Below are 19,616 nucleotides of genomic sequence, written 5' to 3'. Positions count from 1 at the left end.
ATCGGTGATACTTAAACGCTTTTAGTCGTGAGTCCACACTGGCTGTCCTGAGACGCAAGTTTTCTTTTGTTGATTCGCTGATTTACCGACATCGGTTAGAAAATGTCCGAACTCCAACGACTTTGTTCGGTCGTGATTGATTTGCTGTTTAAATACAATAATTTTAACGAAAGAATTCGTTTGTTCGATTGTGTTCGCTTTGATTTAAATGCATCTTAACATACGGAGATATACTGAGATAGAGATGGTTCTTTGTACATATAATACGCTGTATCTATACAATGAATACACTGTATAAGGACGGTAAATATATTCCATATTAATGCTCAATATTTATATAATAAAATTGAATTGAATTTCAAAGAACTAACTCATACAGACGTAGACAACATAGTGGAGATACAAGAAATAAATGAAGAACAAAAAGTAGAACCCATAACAACAGAGGAACTAGAAAAGGGAATTGAAAGAGTTAAATTAGGCAAAGCACCAGGCAAGGATCATATCACCCCGGAAATAATAAAATTCATGGGAATAGAGGGAGTGGACAGAATAAAAGAACTAATGAATGATATCATAAAGAGTGCAGAAATACCACAGGACTGGAAGAAAGACATTATACTGCCAATACACAAAAAGGGCGACAAGAGAAACTGTAATAATTACCGAGGTATTACTATATCAAGTACTCCTGGGAAGGTATTCGTAAGAATAATAGAAACAAAAATAAAAACCCAAATAGAACCAACTATGGAAGATAAACAATGTGGATTCAGGAAGGACAGAAGCACGCAAGACCACATATCCACAATAAGATAAATAAGTGAGAAAGTAATCAATAAAAATAGAGAAATACATATATGCTTTATTGATCTGGAAAAGGCGTTTGATATAATACAAAGAAAGGACGTATGGAGGACATTAAAGGAAAGAGGAGTTGACCGGATAACAATTGATGTTATAAAGGATATGTACCATAATAATACAAATACGGTGAGAACTAACAACGAGGAATTCGAAGAATTTACTACAAGTCAAGGCGTCAAACAGGGATGCGTGTTGAGCCCACTGCTGTTCTCAGTGGTACTGGATGAAGCAATAAAGAAAGCCAAGAGAAGAATAAGAAAACTAACATTAGGATACTGGCAAATGAAACAGACTCAACTATCAGAGCTTCTATTTGCAGACGACATGGTTTTGATAGCAGAAAACAGAGAAAACAGAGCAGAAACTTTTGATAGAAGAGAACAGAGAATACAGAGAAAACAAAAACAATGATAATTTCAAATAAGAGAAAGACACACGCAATACAATTAAACGGAAAGCAACTAGAACAAGTGGAACATTTTAAATACCTAGGAGTAATAATGGAATCAAACGGTAAACATGGAAGTAAATGAGACATGGAAGACATGGAAATAAATGAGAGAATGGGACGAACAGGAAGCTTATTAACACTATGAAAACAACATTTTTGGAGAAAACAGAAATACTGGAGAAGGTAAAAATGGCAGTCATTAAATCAGTAGTTAGACCTACAATCATGTATAATAGCGAGTCATAGACATTGACTGAGAGACAAAAATCTCGAGTCAATGCTATGGAAATGAGGTTCCTGAGGAAAATAACAAACAGAAAGAGGACAGACAAAATACGAAACGAAACAATCAGACAAAACCTAAAACTAGAACCAATAAACGAAAAAATAGTAGAGGGGCAACTAAGATGGTTCGGGCACGTGTGTAGAATGCGAATGAAAGATTAACAAAACGAGTGTTTGAAACGAGAGTCCAAGGGAAAAACAAACGAGGAAGACCAAGAGTTAGGTGGGTAGACGAAATCACAAAAGAAGTTGAGAAGAAAGGATTGACATGGGAAAGTGCACGAAATCTAACACAAGACCGGATAGCATGGAGACAACAGTGCAAAACTTAACCCCACCAGCCTTACACCTAACGGTAGAAAGGCTTAGGACTAAGTAAGTAAGTAAGTAAAATTGAATTGTTTGATATATTTCTCCAAGAACAGACTTTTGTGTATCTGAACATTGGCAATCTGATATTAACCTAAGAAATATTAATTTTGATAGCTATCAATAAAAGGATAGCCATCCTTTTCTAGAACTGGAAAAATTTACGGTGATGGACTGGACAATCTGTTATGAGGTATATCAGTTTATTATCGACCATAAATGCCACCCCAAATTCCTTATTTCCTGTATCTAAACCACTTGACAAGATGCACGATAAAATCTAGGTCTCTAGGTAATACAGTTCTCATGATACTTTCATTTTTGCGTTGCTTTTTAGTTTTTTAAACATATTTTAAATTGTTTTCATAACAGTTGCTCCAATTTTTAATTCTAATTTAAATTATGTATTGATTTATTTATTTTATTGTTTATTACTATTTTCTTATCTTATATTATATAAGATTTTGGTGAATTCTGCTACTTACTATAAATGTCTCAGTTTTTCTTTCAGCTGATCTTTATAAACTGGCCTAATTTATACTTAGAATTAAATTATAGCGTATCTGAGTGCTTTATATTTATAAAATAATTTATTCGGAAAAAGGTCATTCGTGTCATTACATAGTTATTCGATTAAAAGTTCTATCATATTTTTCCAGAAAATCTGTAGGCTCTCGAAGCTGGCGTAAGTGAGTTGGATATTAAAAGACTATCCAGACTTTAATAATTAAGTTACCAAGAGAAGTTGACAACATCGTCCGTCGTTTAGCCTTAGACAGATTACTTAGGAAAGTTGTCGATGTTTCCTAACATACTCACAGTTTAGGTACAGTCTCGGCAAATATTTCTAGAAAGCTTTGGTAAATATCGACAATAAGGTACGCAAAACATATAGAATAAGAAACAAATATTTTATTCTTTAATTGTCTCACATATACAGAGTATTCCAACAGCGTTGACCACTATCTATATAGGATTCCTGACTTGGAAGTTAACCAGTATAGTAGGAAAATATCAGCTCTTAAGTTGAGTGAATTTTGAGTTAAATCTACTCGTTTAAAATTGCAAGAGTGAGTTAGTGAAGTTTCTGGGTAGAAGTTGCATCAAAGGCTCTGTCACTCAAATTATGTTGTCAATAATTTTCAGTCAAGTTCAATCTTCCGTTGTGAATGCACATAGATAAATAAATGTGTAGTAAAAACAAATAGAGTAGTAATAATATTGTGGATTACTTATTTGTATTATATCTTGACAAAAATATTTTAAAATGCGTAAAAGCGACAGTGATCATAACGATATTAATTTACCTAATCAAAAAAAGAAAGGAATAAAAAATCCTACAAATATAGAAATTCAATAATAATGATAGCTGGAGTCAAAGGAAATTAATAAATCAATTGGAAGAGGAAGAATTTTTCTGTAGTTTCTTTTCCATCGTTCAAAGACTGCCCAAGATATCCAAGTAAGTTAATAATTTGTTCTTTTCTAATAAAAAAGCTTTCATTAAAAACAATTTTTTGTTGTTTGATTATTCTAAATTTGTTAATATGTATTTAATTTTTAGGTGCAGGAAAAAGTGCTTTCATTGATGAGTAGCGACGAAAAAATGCAGATTTTCCAATGACCTAGGGACCTGACTACAAAAAAAAACGGGTGTGGCAGTTAGTGGAGTTCCTGGAGCATTCAAAACAGTAAAACCTCGGATTAGAGTTACAGTGAACGAATTAATATGATCGATGTGGGATATTGTTTTTAAAACTATAAATTGCAATGTTTACCCAAATTTTTTTTGTGCACTCTATTTTTTTTATTGTTAAAACAAATTATTATAAAAAATTAATGTTTGACCATATATTTTCACTTTAAACATTTTTTTTATTTATGTGTTAAATCTTACCTGAGTAGACATATAGGAATATTTTTCAAAGATACCTGTGTATAAAAATAGCAGTAGGAATGTCGAACAGATAGAAAAACGTGGAGGGGAGAGCGAAGCGACAGCTGCTATGTACAATGGAATGTCTCAGCTAGTTTAGTTGCAAGTAACACGTGTTCTGTGAATATTGTGCTTTTATAACAGTCAAAATTTGGTTTTTTAGTGAAAAATTCTTGTATATTTTTGTACTGGAAGGTGTATTGAAGACGACGTTTTTATATTGAACTATTACAAATTATTTCGTATTGCTTAATTTGGTAAGTGATTAGATTGATAGCTACAGTTCATTATTGAATTAATTAAATAATAAATAAATCGAAAATTAAAGATCAGTTTCTATAAAAAAAGAAATATATGATAATAATGAATCAAATGCAATTAATTAGATATTAATTTTTTTTAGATTTCGAACAATGGATAAACCAACGGCTAGCAGCATGGCTGATAAAAATAGCTGCATAATATGTATACACCTGGGTTCATCTTCCAAAACATATTCAAATTTAGGTGAAATTATAAAAATTGGTAGAGGAGTAACCTCTTTAAAAGCTGTGTCAACCGAACGGCAAGATGGATTGTTACCTCACCTACAAACTGAATTTGTTTATACTCATTCAAGTTGTCTACAAAAATATATTAATAAAAAGTATATTGGAGTGTCTAAAAATAAGGCCCGTGAAAATCTCTCATTAACGCCTCCGAAAAAAAAACTTCGAAGTAGCATGAATTTCAATAACTTCAATTGGGAAAAAAACTGTTTTATTTGCGGACAAGAAGCTAATAAAACAAAAGAAGCAAAATTAAATAAAGCTCGGCGTAGGCAGATTTCATACATTAACACTCCAACTTTAAATGTATCCTTCACGAATTTTATAGCCGTCCAGAAAACTGATTATTATCGAGATATCCATAAAAGGATTTCTGGTATAACCGACTTACAGACACTTGCAGCAAAATATCATTCGGATTGTTATAATTTGCTGAAAAATTCAATTCACCTCAGTAATGTTGAAAAGAAAATTAATCCAAAAATTTCGATGGTAGATGCAGCAATGGAGCAAATATACAAGTACATAGAAGAGAATGATGATTGCCAATTTACCATGCAAGAGTTGAAAAACGTCATCACTACAGAGCATATCCCGGATGAAAAAACTGTTAAAAAACCACTAATAGATCGATTTTACGATGATATTATCATTTCAACTAAATTTGGGTCCAATATTATTATATGCTTTAAAACAATTAACCATGATGTATTAACAGAAAATTGGTACAATCAAAAATATAATAGTAAAGAAGAAGAAGAAGAATTTTATTCGGAGAGCCTAAGTATACGATAATGAAAATTATACGCCAAGTGACAAAATGCTTCAAGATGTTGATGAATCAATTCCAACATCTTTAAATTTGTTACTATCTGAAATGATATTAAAAGATAAGAAAAATAATGCAGAAACAATTCCGAGATATGAGAAGACATGTAAATCGATAGCTCATGCAATTATATCATCTATACGACCAAGATCTTTTTTATCGCCAGTTCATATTACTTTGGTAATATGCAAACAATATATTGCAAGCAGGTGTAGCATGTATTTTGAGTTTATATGGCGCTCCGTCTAAAACTCATGATTTAAATACATTGACGTTCAATTCTTTTATAAAAGCAACAGTCAAAAATACGACATTCGACTTCAACATAGCTCGAAGTCAAGAGAAGAATGGGGAGAACCACGTAGTGTTAGAAAGCAATACTCTAACACTCCGACATCGAGACCTTCTGCAGACCTGACGCCCTCGACGTGCAGACACCTTTGATGAGCCAGGCGTATTCGAAGTTAGAAGCCCCAGATGCCGATGGAAGTCCCAGAGTAGACCCAGTCATCGCCACACTGGTACTCTACGAAACCCCGTTGGATATGGCAGATGGGATCCGGACGACCGAGAAAAAGACGAGTCTGTTGGAGGAGTTGGCACACCGACCGAGGATGGACCTGTAGGAGCTTGAGATGCCTCCATCACCACCGACCTCCCCCTGTAAGTAGTGCAGTGTTGTGTGAATTATTTTGAACATTTTTACTTGTATTTTTATGCATATTTTCTTGTGTATTTTCACACATGTATTTTTATTGTATTTTTATTCAATAAATATTTTACCCAGCCGCAGAGTCTCCAGAGGAGGGGGGATGTCATCGGATGCGATAGTCTGGACTAGTACGCATTTCGATGCGCATCGCCCCGCCCCGAATTTTCCCATTGGCTCTTGACCTAGAAATCCCTATTTATCGCTCGAACAGCGCATATAAATATTGGCGATTTTCAGGTCAGCCAGGTCAGTTCCTCACGGGCTCTCCGAGAGCTTAGTGTTCTCGGGGCTCTACTTCCTGCATTTATTTTCCATACTCTGTGGCTGAGAATTGTTTTAACTTGGTGTTTTTATTTTCGACGAAAAAATTGTCATGTAAGAAATAAGAAATATCTTGCCTTTTTCAAGGCAAAACACCGAAGATAAATATTTTCCAAGTCCATAACCCGAAAATGGACTTAAGTAGAGGAGCTCTCGACAGTATATTCGAAGCCCTCTACAGAGCACCCGGGGATATCAGAAGGTGGTTAGACCCTTATTTGTTCCCCCGAGGTGACATGAGCACCTTAAAAGAGTGTACCTACAAATTCAGATATGGCTAGGAAATTACGTAGTTATTGAAAATTGGGGATGGAAGTATTCCAATAACATGTACATCCCAATAACAATTGCAAAAAGGGATGTGGAGCTGCGTGTGGATGCCGAAAAAGTGGTTTATACTGCAATGTAGCATGTTTACAGTGCAGCGGAAATAGTTGTTCCAACTCTTCACCTATTATACAGATAGATGAAGTAGAAGAAAATATTATTTGATGTAGACAACAATGTTGTATATTTAAATAAACAGATTTTGTACTAATAATTTTTTTTCTTTTCATTATTCGTAATTAATTACCTTATTTTTTTAAATGTACACAATAGAGTACGTTTCATTTATAATTAAACTATAAACTGGCCGAGAAATTCCATTGTACATAGCAGCTGTCGCTCCGCTCTCCCTTCCAGGTTTTCCTACCTGTTCGAGATCCCTACTACTATTTTTATACAGGTATCTTTGAAAAATTTTCCGATATGTCTATTCAGGTAAGATTTAACATATAAATAAAAAAAATACTGTTTAAAGTGAAAATATAATGTCAAACATTAATTTTTTATAACAATTTGTTTAAACAATAAAAAAATAGAGTGCACAAAAAATTTTTGGGTAAACATTGAAATTTATAGTTTTAAAAACAATATCCCACATCGATCATATTAATTCATTTACTGTAACTCTAATCCGAGGTGAAAACCCCCAGGCGCTCCACTAAGTCCAGTGGGACTGCCGGTAGAAGTTACACTTCTATACACGCGTTCGCCGTTACAAATTTATATGGGAGTCAATTTGCACAATCATTACATATGTAATGCTATAGGTAAGAGAGAGCAGAAAGAGAAACAGCGTTAGGTATATAGGTATATGGTGCATCGTTTGCTGTATACAAACATTTGACCTAGGAGGTCAGCAGGTAACAGGAGTATAGTAAATGAAGGATTAAATCAATATTTTGATAAAAAGTAATGGAAATAAAATACCATTATTACGTTCTATAATAGTTTTTAGCTAATCAGTTGGAGATTTGTTTTCTGTTTATCTTAATTTTTGTTATGGACAATTTACTTGTTTTAGTTTTCTTTATGGCAAATGTGCCTAAACATAGCTTAACACATATACTTTTTGAACACAGAATTAGAATAATACAACTTAGGTGAGATTTTTCCTTAAATGTTGTTTTAAGACATGAGCTTTTCCTTAAAAAAAGTAAAGTGTTACATTTTTTTTATCATAAAAATTGTATTTTTTATTTAAAGTTAACTTTAACATGATTTACCACAAAAACTCTACTTTGTGGTTTACTCACCATTGACTCTGAGCCACTCAACTTATTCAGCACAGCAGAAAGTCAAAGCTTTCATCGCTAATGCAAAATAGTCGCGAATTCGTGAAATATACTTTACTTCATTTACATTCGTTTCAAAATATAATTACATTTAACCAAATTAATACATTAAAAGAAAGATAGCCCGCCTGGAAAGCATAGATATACACTGTTATGGATCAGTTTATCGATCAGAAATAGAATAAAAAGTTTTTTTTATTATTTTAATATACCGCGGGCATATAAGTTAAAATACAACCCTGTACTTATTTGTAATCGTTATAATAAGAAAAGACATTGTTTCCGTGACGGAATAGTTTTTCCTTGAAGGACTAAGTGAATAGTGAAAGGACAATGGAATTCGTGTAATTATATATTTAAGGAATAAACTTTGTAATTGTATTTTGCGGTGGACAATTTTCGAAAGTAAATAAGAATTAGATTTAGATATGAGATAACAAGAATTTGGAAGCTTATTTCGGTTGAAAAAGGCAAAATTGTTAATGGTTTCTGAAAAGTAATTTGAGTGAAATTAGTTTATTTGTTTTAAATATTATGTCTGAATCGAAAATTAGTGGGAAAGATGAATGCTTATGATTGGTTAAAAAGGAATGATGGGAAATGAGAGAGTTTGAGAAGGTTGTCTGGGGAGATTAAAAAGATTTATTATGTTACCGGCAGACCAGAAGAGAAGACGTGTTTTTTGTGTAGTCAATCGGAGTAGGAGTGTTTTTTCGTTTGTTAGTGAAAAAGGTGGAAGCTGAGAGCAGATCAAAAACGAGAAGATTAATACCTCTTTTGAGTCTGCATAGTCCACGAGATCTAATTGAGAAAGAAAGGAGAATTTGTGAATAAAGAGTACCGGTCAAAAGAGGCTTGGGCTTGTGTTTTCGGAGGAGTAGTTTGCTGGTATGCGGTTTGGATCGATGCTGAGAACGGGAAAGATTTGATGGTAGCCGGACATAATCAATCAAGGAAGGAACTGTGGTTTGATCGAGAGGAGACATCATTGGTGAAAAAAATAAAGGTCAGTCAAATAATTTGAATGAAAGAAAACTTTAAGACATTCTAAAGATAAAATCAAATATAAGCATACGAACTAAGATTCCAAGTTTTAAAGAGATATTTTTGTAAATAAATTATATTTTATATGGTCAATTTTTTTAGTAGATATTATTATAAAACAGATCAATAGATAGTTTGTTAATTAAAATTAAATTTAGAGTATAGGAGTTTGTTGGGAAAGATAATTGTCCACAAAAAGTTATTTATTAACATTCAACGTATTGCTTATTGAAAATAAATAATAATTTGTGTGCATATTTATATTGTTTTAATGTTAGTTCCGTTTCCTGTTCTATCCCGATTATGAGCAATTAGGAGATACTGAACCCACTAGAAGAGATATATAAAGTAAACTGATTAAAGTAAAATTAAAAAGGCACCCTGAGAATTTTTAATAGCAATTGAATTGTATGAATCTGCATAAATTAGTGAACTAATTAATTAAATAATTGGATTAATTAAATTAGTCTTAATCAATGATAAAACATCATAAAGCAGATCATAACAACACATATCATCACTTTGGTACATTTTTAATAATGACCTACTAATACGTACTATTATATCAATCACAATTACAGTTTAAATATGCGAATCCGCTTTCAGCGGTCTGCGAGAATGTATGTGCGTGTTAAAACTTCACCTGGGAAAGATTTAATCTCGTTTTATCAATAGAATGTTCTAGTCTAACTACTGCTAACTAGGTTTCTCTCTAAGTTATTAGCATACAACAGACCGAAACGGCGCTATTTATTATTACAATTTAATATGTGGATTATCGCTTAGCTATTTCGCCAATTATCTCGTAGAACACGTATAAATGGGAAGATTTAAATGATGTATAACACCGAGGTTCTACTGAGTGAAAGGAAAAAATTTAGATGGGTGGTAGTTTAAAAATTTCGTCTTTAAAGATTTTTATTTTATGGAAATAAAATAACTTTATTAACCTACAGGGCCCTACATAATTTATAATATGCATTAAGGCATTTAATACATTTTAACTTATTGAATAAATATAAATGATATTAAATAAAGAAAGTATAATCATCATCAATCAAACCTGATTTGACTATTGTTAAACATAGACCTCCTTCAAGGCGAATTTGTTTTTTTGTCCGAAAGTTCGTCGACGCAGGTTTGAAATACGATTAACGATGGGTAAAGTTTTTTAATTTTGCGTTTGCAAACTCATAGGTTTCCGTAGAATGAACAGGGAGTTTTTAGGAAGTTTTGGGTTCTGGAATGTGGCTCGTTAAAGACTTTGAGTAAGATTCATGTTTCGAGAGTTTTATCCCTCTATGAATGTGGTAATGTTTGAGATATTATGGATTCTGCCGAAGGGAAATGGGTAGGTTTTTGTAGTTTACTGCATACATGATGAGGCGATCGGTACTTAGACGCAGGTTTGAAATACGGTTAACGATGGGTAAAGTTTTTTAATTTTGCGTTTGCAAACTCATAGGTTTCCGTAGAATGAACAGGGAGTTTTTAGGAAGTTTTGGGTTCTGGAATGTGGCTCGTTAAAGACTTTGAGTAAGATTCATGTTTCGAGAGTTTTATCCCTCTATGAACGTCGTAATGTTTGAGATATTATGGATTATGCCGAAGGGAAATGGACAGGTTTTTGTAGTTTACTGCACACAGGATGAGGCGATCGGTACTTAGAAGTTTGCGTTTGTGAAAGGCATTTAAGATGCAATATACATTAGATGTGTACTCTATAACGGGTCAAATGTAGGCTTTGCAAGTGTGAATGAAAGTTTTAACATGGGTTTTGCCAGTCCTTCCCAAAAGTAGATATCCACATATTTTTGTTCTGTGCCTCTGCTATCTAAATTGTAGCAATTCTTTTAAGGTCGTAGGTCCATCGTATTAGGGATCTTTCGAGACTTCGCTTATCTTTCGTAGTCACTTAAGCATTGTTTGTCCATCTGTCATCTTTCGTTCTTGCAACATATTTCAGCAATCTTCATTTTCGTCTTGTACTACGTTTGATAATGTCTTTCACTCCGGTTTGTCTAAGAACCCATCCGTTTCTTAGTCTATTTTTCATGCTCACAACAAGTAGTCTACTTTCTAGCTTTCTCCATATTACGTTATTTTACGTTGTGTCCTTTTAAATTTTTCGCTGATCGTATTTGAGGACTGGTAGAATACGCAGGATGAAAGCTTTTCTTTTTAAATGGATTAGTAGATTTATTTTTAACACGTCTCTCATTTTTCTAAATGCACTCAAACGAAAATACTGAACTTGTAGCATTTTGGTAATGCAAACAGTTTCGAGTCTGTTTATAATAATTATAATTGCTCTTGGTTTCAGCCCAAATTAAATCATCGAGATTTCGATGAATTTCGTTTTCATAAAGTTTTGGAAAAACCGGCAAAGTTTGCGCTTAATTCCATATGTGTAGTCAGAAGAAGGTGATTGGAGCTCAAAATGCTATGTGGCAATCTTTGTAGAGTGGGTTAATCACCTGTTTGTTGCTGTATCCTGTAAAAGGGTTTTTTTTCGTCTTTATAAATGGGGGGTCTGGAATCTTCAAAAGACATCTTAGTCCAGGACGCCGCCTGACTGACCTTAGTGTAGGATTCGACCTTTAAAATGCACTCTCGTCGCCGAATTTACACCGAACGCCTACTTGCTAAACCAGACCCTCCTCTGTCATCCAGCGATCCGGAAGCGGAATGGTGGCTGTAAGACCAGCATCACTCCCGAAGCACTACCTTTATTCATTCATCAGAAAAGAGGCTCCCTGTCTCGTTCCAGGTAGCGCGTAGAAGACACTCATCGCTCCTAGTACGGCATCATTCCCAGACAGGCCTTTCCTCCTTCCCCACAGTTTGATTCACGCATTCTAACTCATACAGTCTGACTCACTTTTCTAGCTTCAACTTCCAGCATCTTTCACTTTACCTTTGTTGTTGATCCAGTTGTCTTTCTTCCTTTTTTTTTTTCTTGATCACTGCACGGATATAGTTGTGTATGTTAGTCCAACCTGATTTATTTTCAATTATTCTCTCATCATTTCTCTCAATGTAACAAAATTCACACCTGTCTCTCTTTCCATTCTGTTCTTTTCTACTATCCATCTGCTGCACACTAACATCGTATGTGTTACAGTATCCGAGTGTCCACAGTATGGGCATTCATCTGTATCAGCACTTCCGAACCTAGAGAGGTAGGCCCTAAAACACCCGTGTTTTGTGAGCACCTGCGTCAGGAAATAATCGAGTCGCCTGTGGGGCCACAGTCCAGCCAATCTCTTCGGAATGTTTGGGATCAACATTTTTGTCCACTGTGCCACATCCTCCATGTTGTTCTATTCTACTTGTCATCTTTCAATTGACTTTTTCTTTTCCTGTCTTCTCTCGGCCACAGTAAGGTTTGGGCCTCTTCTCTCATAGCCTCCTATAGGCCATTATCTCTACCGCCTCGCTCCAGACTGGTGCCGCGTAGAGGACGATCGACTGTACAACACCGTGTAAGACCCTCCTCCTTACGGATTTGGGTCCCCAAATGTTAGGCATCACCCTCCCCAACCCAAAGCCGTACTATTTGCAGCCTTTCGGACCACCTCCCGTACGTGCTGCCCCCATTTTCTATTCTGGTGCAATGTCACTACTAGGTACTTTACTTGTTTCTTGGGTGTTAGACATACTCCCGCACATTTTAATTCAACACTTTGCGTGTTCCTTTTCCCCTTCAGAATGATGGCTTCGGTTTTTCCTGCCGCAAGTTTCAGTCCAAGTTGTGTCATAAATTTCTTTACGGCGCGGCCTGCATTCCGAACCAGGTATCTGGATCATCCCGAGCCACTACTATAAAAGGGGTTTGATAAGAGTGTCTGATGGCTAAATAAGCTGATATGGTTTTCAGTGGATTATAAGCAGCCAAGTTTTGAAGAATCACAATTTTTATCCTCCAGGATAACCTGGATAACAGTTTTGGTATTTTTTGGTATCTGAGACACAAAATGGAAGCTGGACAAATTCTCCCAGAATTTGTCCAGCTTCCATTTTGTGTCTCTCATGGGTCTCCCATTAATCTTTAATATACTAAGATTTGCTCTCATTTCGGTTTAAAGGTTTATAAATAATCTTGAATATGTTGCCTGTTAGTCTATTTCCAATGGGTAAAAAGAAATAAGAATAAAACTTACATACAATAAATTTATTCTACCACCAACTACCAGTTTAGCGTAATATAATTTGCTATGCATCTTCAGGTCTTGTACCTTAAGTACTATTACGTAATTACTTTTCTGGAAAAAGTCAATGTTTCTGATCCATACGTATAAACTGGGAGTATACATTAATTAAAGACTTTTATTTTAAAGAACATTGGAATATCTGATCTAAACTTTCCTCAATTTTCCGTATGCTACCCATGTTAGTCTTATTTTCCCGTATTTCCCATCTTAGTCTTATTTAACTCTACTGTTTGATTGTCTCTTATTAATTTAATCTCGTAGCACAGATACTTACCGTAGGTGCCTATGTATACACTTATAGATACCTATGCATACACTTGTTCAACTTGTTTCCATTACGTAGCTTAAATGTTTTTGGCCAGTACAAGGTTGGTCATGTATTGTGTTTTGGAAAAGTTTCTTTTAAATCTACCCGGTCTGCAACAAGAACTCTGTCTGTAAACCTCAAGTTGTTCAGAAACTTTCCATTTATGTTGACTCCAATGCTTTATCAATTATTGTGTCTCTACGTCGTACCGAAGATTTTTTTCTTCGCCATGCGTACCGTTGTAGTTAAATTGTTAATATATAGAGAAAATATTTATAAATTATCGTCATAACTGTTCAATATCAAGGATATTTGCGCACTATCTAAATATGCATATTATTAATACATGTAAATACTTAAGAATAGTCAAAAGTAAGTACTAAAATCAGGTCATAAATAATATTTATCTTGAGTGGCTGCAAGCTACCGTCAATCAATTATCTTAATATTTTAGATAAAAATATGTATAAAAGAGCATTTACAAGCTAATCTTTAAGTCACACAAACAAACTTCAAGATGAAATTATTTGTTGTTATTGCCTTTTTGGGATATGGTAAGAACACCATTATTATTATGTTTTTACGTAATTTATTAGGTAATACTAGGTATAATTTTATATTACGTATATATAACGGGGACTACCTATAATTGTATTTTTGTAATAATTTATTTGGTTCTTGGAAATTTCATGTCAATATCTTTACCATTTTACTTTGTAACATCCTCTTCAGTTGTTCATATAACATAAGATTACACGTATCTTGTTTGTTGTACTGTAGCTATTTTGATATTTTTTAGTATTTGCATTAATTTTACATGTTGTACTTTATCGAATGCCTCTTCAAAGTCCACGAAACATGCAAATACATCTTGTCTTTGGTCACGGCATTTTTGTAATGGGATGTTAAGCGCAAAAAGTGCCTCTCTGGCTCCCATAGCATTTCTAAAACCAATCCAATGGGTATCTTCAAGATCTACTTCCCATTTGCGTCTAATTCTATATGAAGGATTCGTAGAAAAATTTTAAGAGTGTGGCTCATTAGGCTAATTAATCGAATTCTGAGCATTTTCTCTCATTGTGTTTTTTAGGTGTTGCGACAAAGATGGATTTAGCCAATCTGTGGGAATTACTCCGGTGTTATATATTAAATTAAAAGGTCTTACTACTACTTTTATGTTATCATCCTCTATTAGTTTCAGCAACTCAGTTGGTGTATCATCTGGACCACAAGCTTTTTTAATTTTCTAATGTATCATATCGTAAGAAAATATATTTGTTGGAATAAATAATAATTTTTGTTTCAGTTTCTGCTGCCTCTTTTGGCCGCTCTCCTGATATCGTGCCCATTCCTGGCGGTATGAGTGGGGATGGTATTACCACCCGTTACTGGGATTGTTGTGCTCCCTCGTGTGCCTACTATGGTTTTATCACAACTAAGAACGGCATTCCTGACCAGACCTGCCAAATCGATGGCGTTACTAATAGTACTAGAGACAACAACGCTCAATCAGGATGTGAACAAGGAGGAGTCGCTTATACGTGCAAGTAAATAGTATTTGTAAATCTATAAAACTCTTAAGTCTATGCATTCTTCAAGTTTCTTTACGATCTGTAGAATAGATGTGCATTCTTTTATCACTTTTATATTATACCAGAAGAAAATATGGGACTCTCCAGAAACAAAACAAAAAACAAATTCATTATCCAGCCTTTACTAATTAGTTCCAGTTCGTCAATCTTAATATTCCTGCAGACAATTCACAGCGATTCTTTTGACGTCGTCTGTCCATCGAGTAACTGGTCTACCTGTGACATTCTGTTTGCTCGTGGTCTTGACATTGTAATTTTTTGAATCCACTGTACGTTATTTATTCTGGCCACATGGTCCGCCCAATTCTATTTTAGCCATTCTATGCCTGTCCTTATTTCCTTGTTTTTAACCTTGTCTCTGAGAATCGAGAAGTAAAAACCGCTCCATTCTTCTTTGAACTACTCTAAGTTTGGTTTCTGTAACCTGAGCTAAGGAAAGACTTTCGGTAAGTCATGACTGGAAGTACACATTGGTCGAACGTCTTATTTGTCAATTTGGCATGTTGCTTAAGTGATACTTCTTTACATTTCAGCGGTTTGGTTGTCCCTGGAAATTTGATCCAATTTAAGATACCACCTACTCTGCTAAATGCACTACCGAGAGCAGCATTTCCCTGAATCTTTGTTGTTTTCATAAATAAATTGCCATATACGCTTTAGAACGTTTTCCTAATATAAATAACGAAGCAGATATGGGAAAACAAATATAAAATATCTTTCAGCATAATGGAATATTCAGTACATAAATGTTTACTTTCAGTAACCAACAACCTTACGTCATAAACGACACCTTGGCATTCGGTTGGTCAGCTGTTTCTTTCCAAGGTGGTGTAGACACGTCCAAATGTTGCCACTGTATTTTGTTGTCTTTCAAGGACCAGTTAGCTGGCAAACAAATGTTGGTTCAAATTGTTAACACTGGTAAGTATAACATTTACAGCAACTACATTTGATTATCTCATGTGTCAAGGCAAAATTCAAATTTACAGTTAAATGGGAGAGCAAAGTTATCAACTTTTTCGCATACAAAAGTTTATTAAACTATTGTACTAAGTTTATCCTGTTTGACATTTTATTTTGCTTATAAATCAACATATATTTTCTTTATTATATGATCTTTAGTCTCATGTATAGTATCTTGAATTCAACATAATCACTTAGCGAATTTAATTATTCAACTATGATCGGGTGATCAATTTATTCATCTATAAAATAATTAATTTTTTGCTGCGTTTTTGTTTCTTTATATGATATTAATTAAAAAGCATAAAAAATGAAAAAGAAAGTGCAACGTAAATTTAATTTAAAAAAACTGCGAAAATTTGAGGTAGTGCAGGATTATCAAAAGGATATACAAGACACCTACGCCAAACAAGATACTATTACTGTGAGTAACATACAACAAAAGTTCTTGAAAATTACAAACACTATAAAGGAAGCAACGTCGAAGAACATACCAAGAACAAAAGATTAAGAAAAAACACTGGTTCAAAGACGAATGTAGAACAGAGTTAAAAGAAAAAGATCAGATTTGAGATTAAAAAGTTCTAAAAAAGTATGCCGAATAACGAAAAAAAGTAAAGAAAATCCCAAGGGCGCGGGAAAGAAAGTATATGGATGATAAAGTAAAACCTATTAAAGAAAATTACAAGAAAAATGAAATAAAAAAATTTTACAAAGAGGTCAAATACATTAAAACTGGGTATCAGGGAAGAACGATGAATGTAAAAGATAAGCAAGGATACCTGATAGTGAACGAAGACCAAATATGTGAAAGGTGGAAAGAATATTTCGAAGAGATGCTAAATGACGGAGTGACTACTGAAGAAAATTATAATATTCTTAAACCTCAAATAATAATAGAAGAAATATCAATGCCCACAAGAGAAGAAATTAAAGAGATAATAAAATATATTAAAAAAACTATATAGGAATATCTTTGTTAGAGGTAATATATGAAATGCTCGCCATACTAATTAAAAAACGAATATAAATATATTATGTAGAGAATAACCTAGGAGAATACCAGGGAGGATTTCAAAAGAGAAGATCTACATCCGATCAAATGATTATGCTAAAACAAATCCTAATCAATTGCTATGAATACAACATTTTAGCATAAGTACTTTTCGTTGATTACAAAGCCGCCTATAATACAATAGATAGAAACAAAATAGAAGTGCTAAAAGAATTCCAAGTGCCAGAAAAAATAGTAAGATTGGTAAAAATGAAAATTAGACAAACCAGTTGTGCTGTGAAATGCAAAAGTACAGTCTTAAATAAATTCAAAGTGAAAAAGGTGTTGGCCAAGGAGACCCGTTGTCTGCATTGCTATTCAAGATAGTTATAGAAAAACATTGAAAGGGTTAGTGGGATAAATTGGTCAGGCACTATTTTATATAAAGAGCACTAATGCATAGCATACGCTGATGATGTGGGTCTCATTACAGGAAATGGAAAAGAACTGGCAAATATAGCAAAAAGACTGATTCAGGAAAGCTCTAAAATAGGACTGAAAATTAATATTAATAAATCCAAGTACATGGAAATCTCGAGCAAAACGGAATAAACACCAGGGGCTCCTTTAAATTAAACATGGAGGGTGGATCAGTTGTAGAATTCGAGAAGTTGGATCAGGCATGTAAGGAAGAAACTGAAATCAACCTGAGACTGACCAAGAGCAACAGATGTGCTGGAGCTGTGAGCAAAATAATAAAGGCCAAAGATATATCTTAGAGAAGTGGAATATAAAAATAAGAGCATACAAAACTATAATTGGACCCACAATGCTGTACACTGCCGAGACATGAACTATTAACAAAACCATACGGAAAAGATTGGAAGTATGGGAAAGAAAGTTGCTTCGTAGAATGTTTGGTGGAAAAGTAGTAGAGGGAGAATGGAGAAGACGAACTAATGCAAAAGTGTACCATCCGTATGCTAACTCTAAAACAACAAAACTTGTGAAAAAAAGGTAGACTAGAATTGCTCGGACATCTAGAAAATATGCAAGGTAATAGACTACTCAAGAATATTGTTTAGAGAGTACCTGAGACCAAAAAAAAGAGAGGATGACCAAGAAAGAAATAGAAAGAGGTAATGATGGAAGATGTCAGAGAGATGGGAATCAGAGATTGGAAGCTGATAACTAAGAACGGAAAACGATGGAAATTATCCATCCTAAAATGGATGGGCCTAAAAGGCCTGTTAACACTATACATACATACATATGACATATTACCCGTAACTTTAGAAAATATTATGTAACTAATAAACTCTAATATTCTATAACACTATAAATAATCATTCAGATTACAATAAAGAAAAATTTATCTCAAGAATTATATTGTTGAGATAAGATTTTTACCGATGTTCACACTAACCATTTATTTTGTATCGTAGGATCGGACTTGGGTGAAAACCAATTCGATCTCCAAATCCCCGGAGGTGGTGTCGGCATCTTCAATCTTGGATGCATGACACAATGGGGAACTGGTGAAGATGGTTGGGGTAGAAGATACGGAGGTGTTTCGACCATTGAAGAATGCTCTATATTACCAGAAGTCTTGCAACCTGGATGCAGATTTAGGTTTCAGTTTTTGGAAGGAGTCGACAATCCTAAAGTTAGCTTCCAAGAAGTGAAATGTCCTGCTGAACTAGTTGCTGTGTCCGCTTGTGGAGATTTGGATTAAAATGGAAAAATTAACGTTCTGTGAACGCTGTACTCTTTTAAGGTTAAATATAGTTATATTTTAATAGTATGTTTATCTTATTTATTCCTAATAGATTACCAGTGAAATCGTTCTTCTTCTTAAAGTTCCTTCTCTTATCGGAGGTTGGATATCATAATGGCTATGGTCACTTTGTTGGCTGCTGCTCTGAAAAGTTGTAGTAAACTACAGTTAAACCATTCTCTAAGGTTCTTCAGCCAGGAGATGCGTCTTCTTCCTATGCTTCTTCCTTGGATCCTTCCTTGCATAATAATTCTCAGCAGCTCATATTTTTCTCCTCTGGTTATGTGACCCAAATACTCTAGTTTTCTTCTTTTTATGCTGTTCATAATTTCTAACTCCTTATTTAGCCGTCGTAGAACCTCAGCATTGGTAATCCTTTGAACCCATTGAATTTTTAATATTCTTCTGTAACACCACATTTCCAACGCTTCTATTTTTCTTATGTGTTGTTTCTTCAATGTCCAAGCTTCCATTCCGTATAGTAAGATAGAAAATATGTAACATCTTAGAGCCCTCAATCTGAGATGCAACTGAAGGTCTCTGTTGGTAAGCATTGTCTTCATTTTCACAAATGCTTGCCTTGCAGTTTCAATTCGGACTTTGATTTCTCTGCTTTGGTCATTTTTTTCATCAACCTAGGTTCCCAGATATTTGTATGTCTCTACTTTTTCTATTTGGGTTTGCTCTATCATTAATCTTTCATTTCCATGTTGCGTTTTTGAGACAATCATAAATTTAGTTTTTCTCTTATTAATTTTTAGTCCGTATCTAATGCAGTAATCGTTAAT

At 34.1% G+C, this 19,616-nt stretch overlaps 1 protein-coding gene across 1 annotated transcript; it reads left to right on the top strand.

The window, feature by feature from the left end:
- Nucleotides 1-13,925: 13,925 nt before the first annotated feature.
- On the top strand, nucleotides 13,926-18,855 carry LOC140451353 (endoglucanase-like). Its single transcript, XM_072545103.1, has 4 exons — nucleotides 13,926-14,056; nucleotides 14,809-15,049; nucleotides 15,855-16,015; nucleotides 18,497-18,855. Exons 1-4 carry the CDS (start codon nucleotides 14,020-14,022, stop codon nucleotides 18,784-18,786), a joined length of 729 nt encoding a protein of 242 aa, XP_072401204.1. The 5' UTR covers nucleotides 13,926-14,019; the 3' UTR covers nucleotides 18,787-18,855.
- The last annotated feature ends 761 nt before the right edge of the window (nucleotides 18,856-19,616 follow it).

Source organism: Diabrotica undecimpunctata, chromosome 9, assembly GCF_040954645.1.
Source record: "Diabrotica undecimpunctata isolate CICGRU chromosome 9, icDiaUnde3, whole genome shotgun sequence".
Taxonomy (NCBI): Eukaryota; Metazoa; Arthropoda; class Insecta; order Coleoptera; family Chrysomelidae; genus Diabrotica; species Diabrotica undecimpunctata.
The sequence above is the reverse complement of the archived record's forward strand: the minus strand, read 5'-3'. Positions and strand labels throughout refer to the sequence as shown.

Excerpts from the sequence above, each read along its gene's own strand:
- LOC140451353 (XM_072545103.1), top strand. The coding sequence starts at position 14,020 with ATGAAATTATTTGTTGTTATTGCCTTTTTGGGATATG. Across the intron at positions 14,057-14,808 it reads TATTGCCTTTTTGGGATATG|TTTCTGCTGCCTCTTTTGGC; the intron begins GTAAGAACACCA and ends TTTTTGTTTCAG. Across the intron at positions 16,016-18,496 it reads GGTTCAAATTGTTAACACTG|GATCGGACTTGGGTGAAAAC; the intron begins GTAAGTATAACA and ends TTTGTATCGTAG.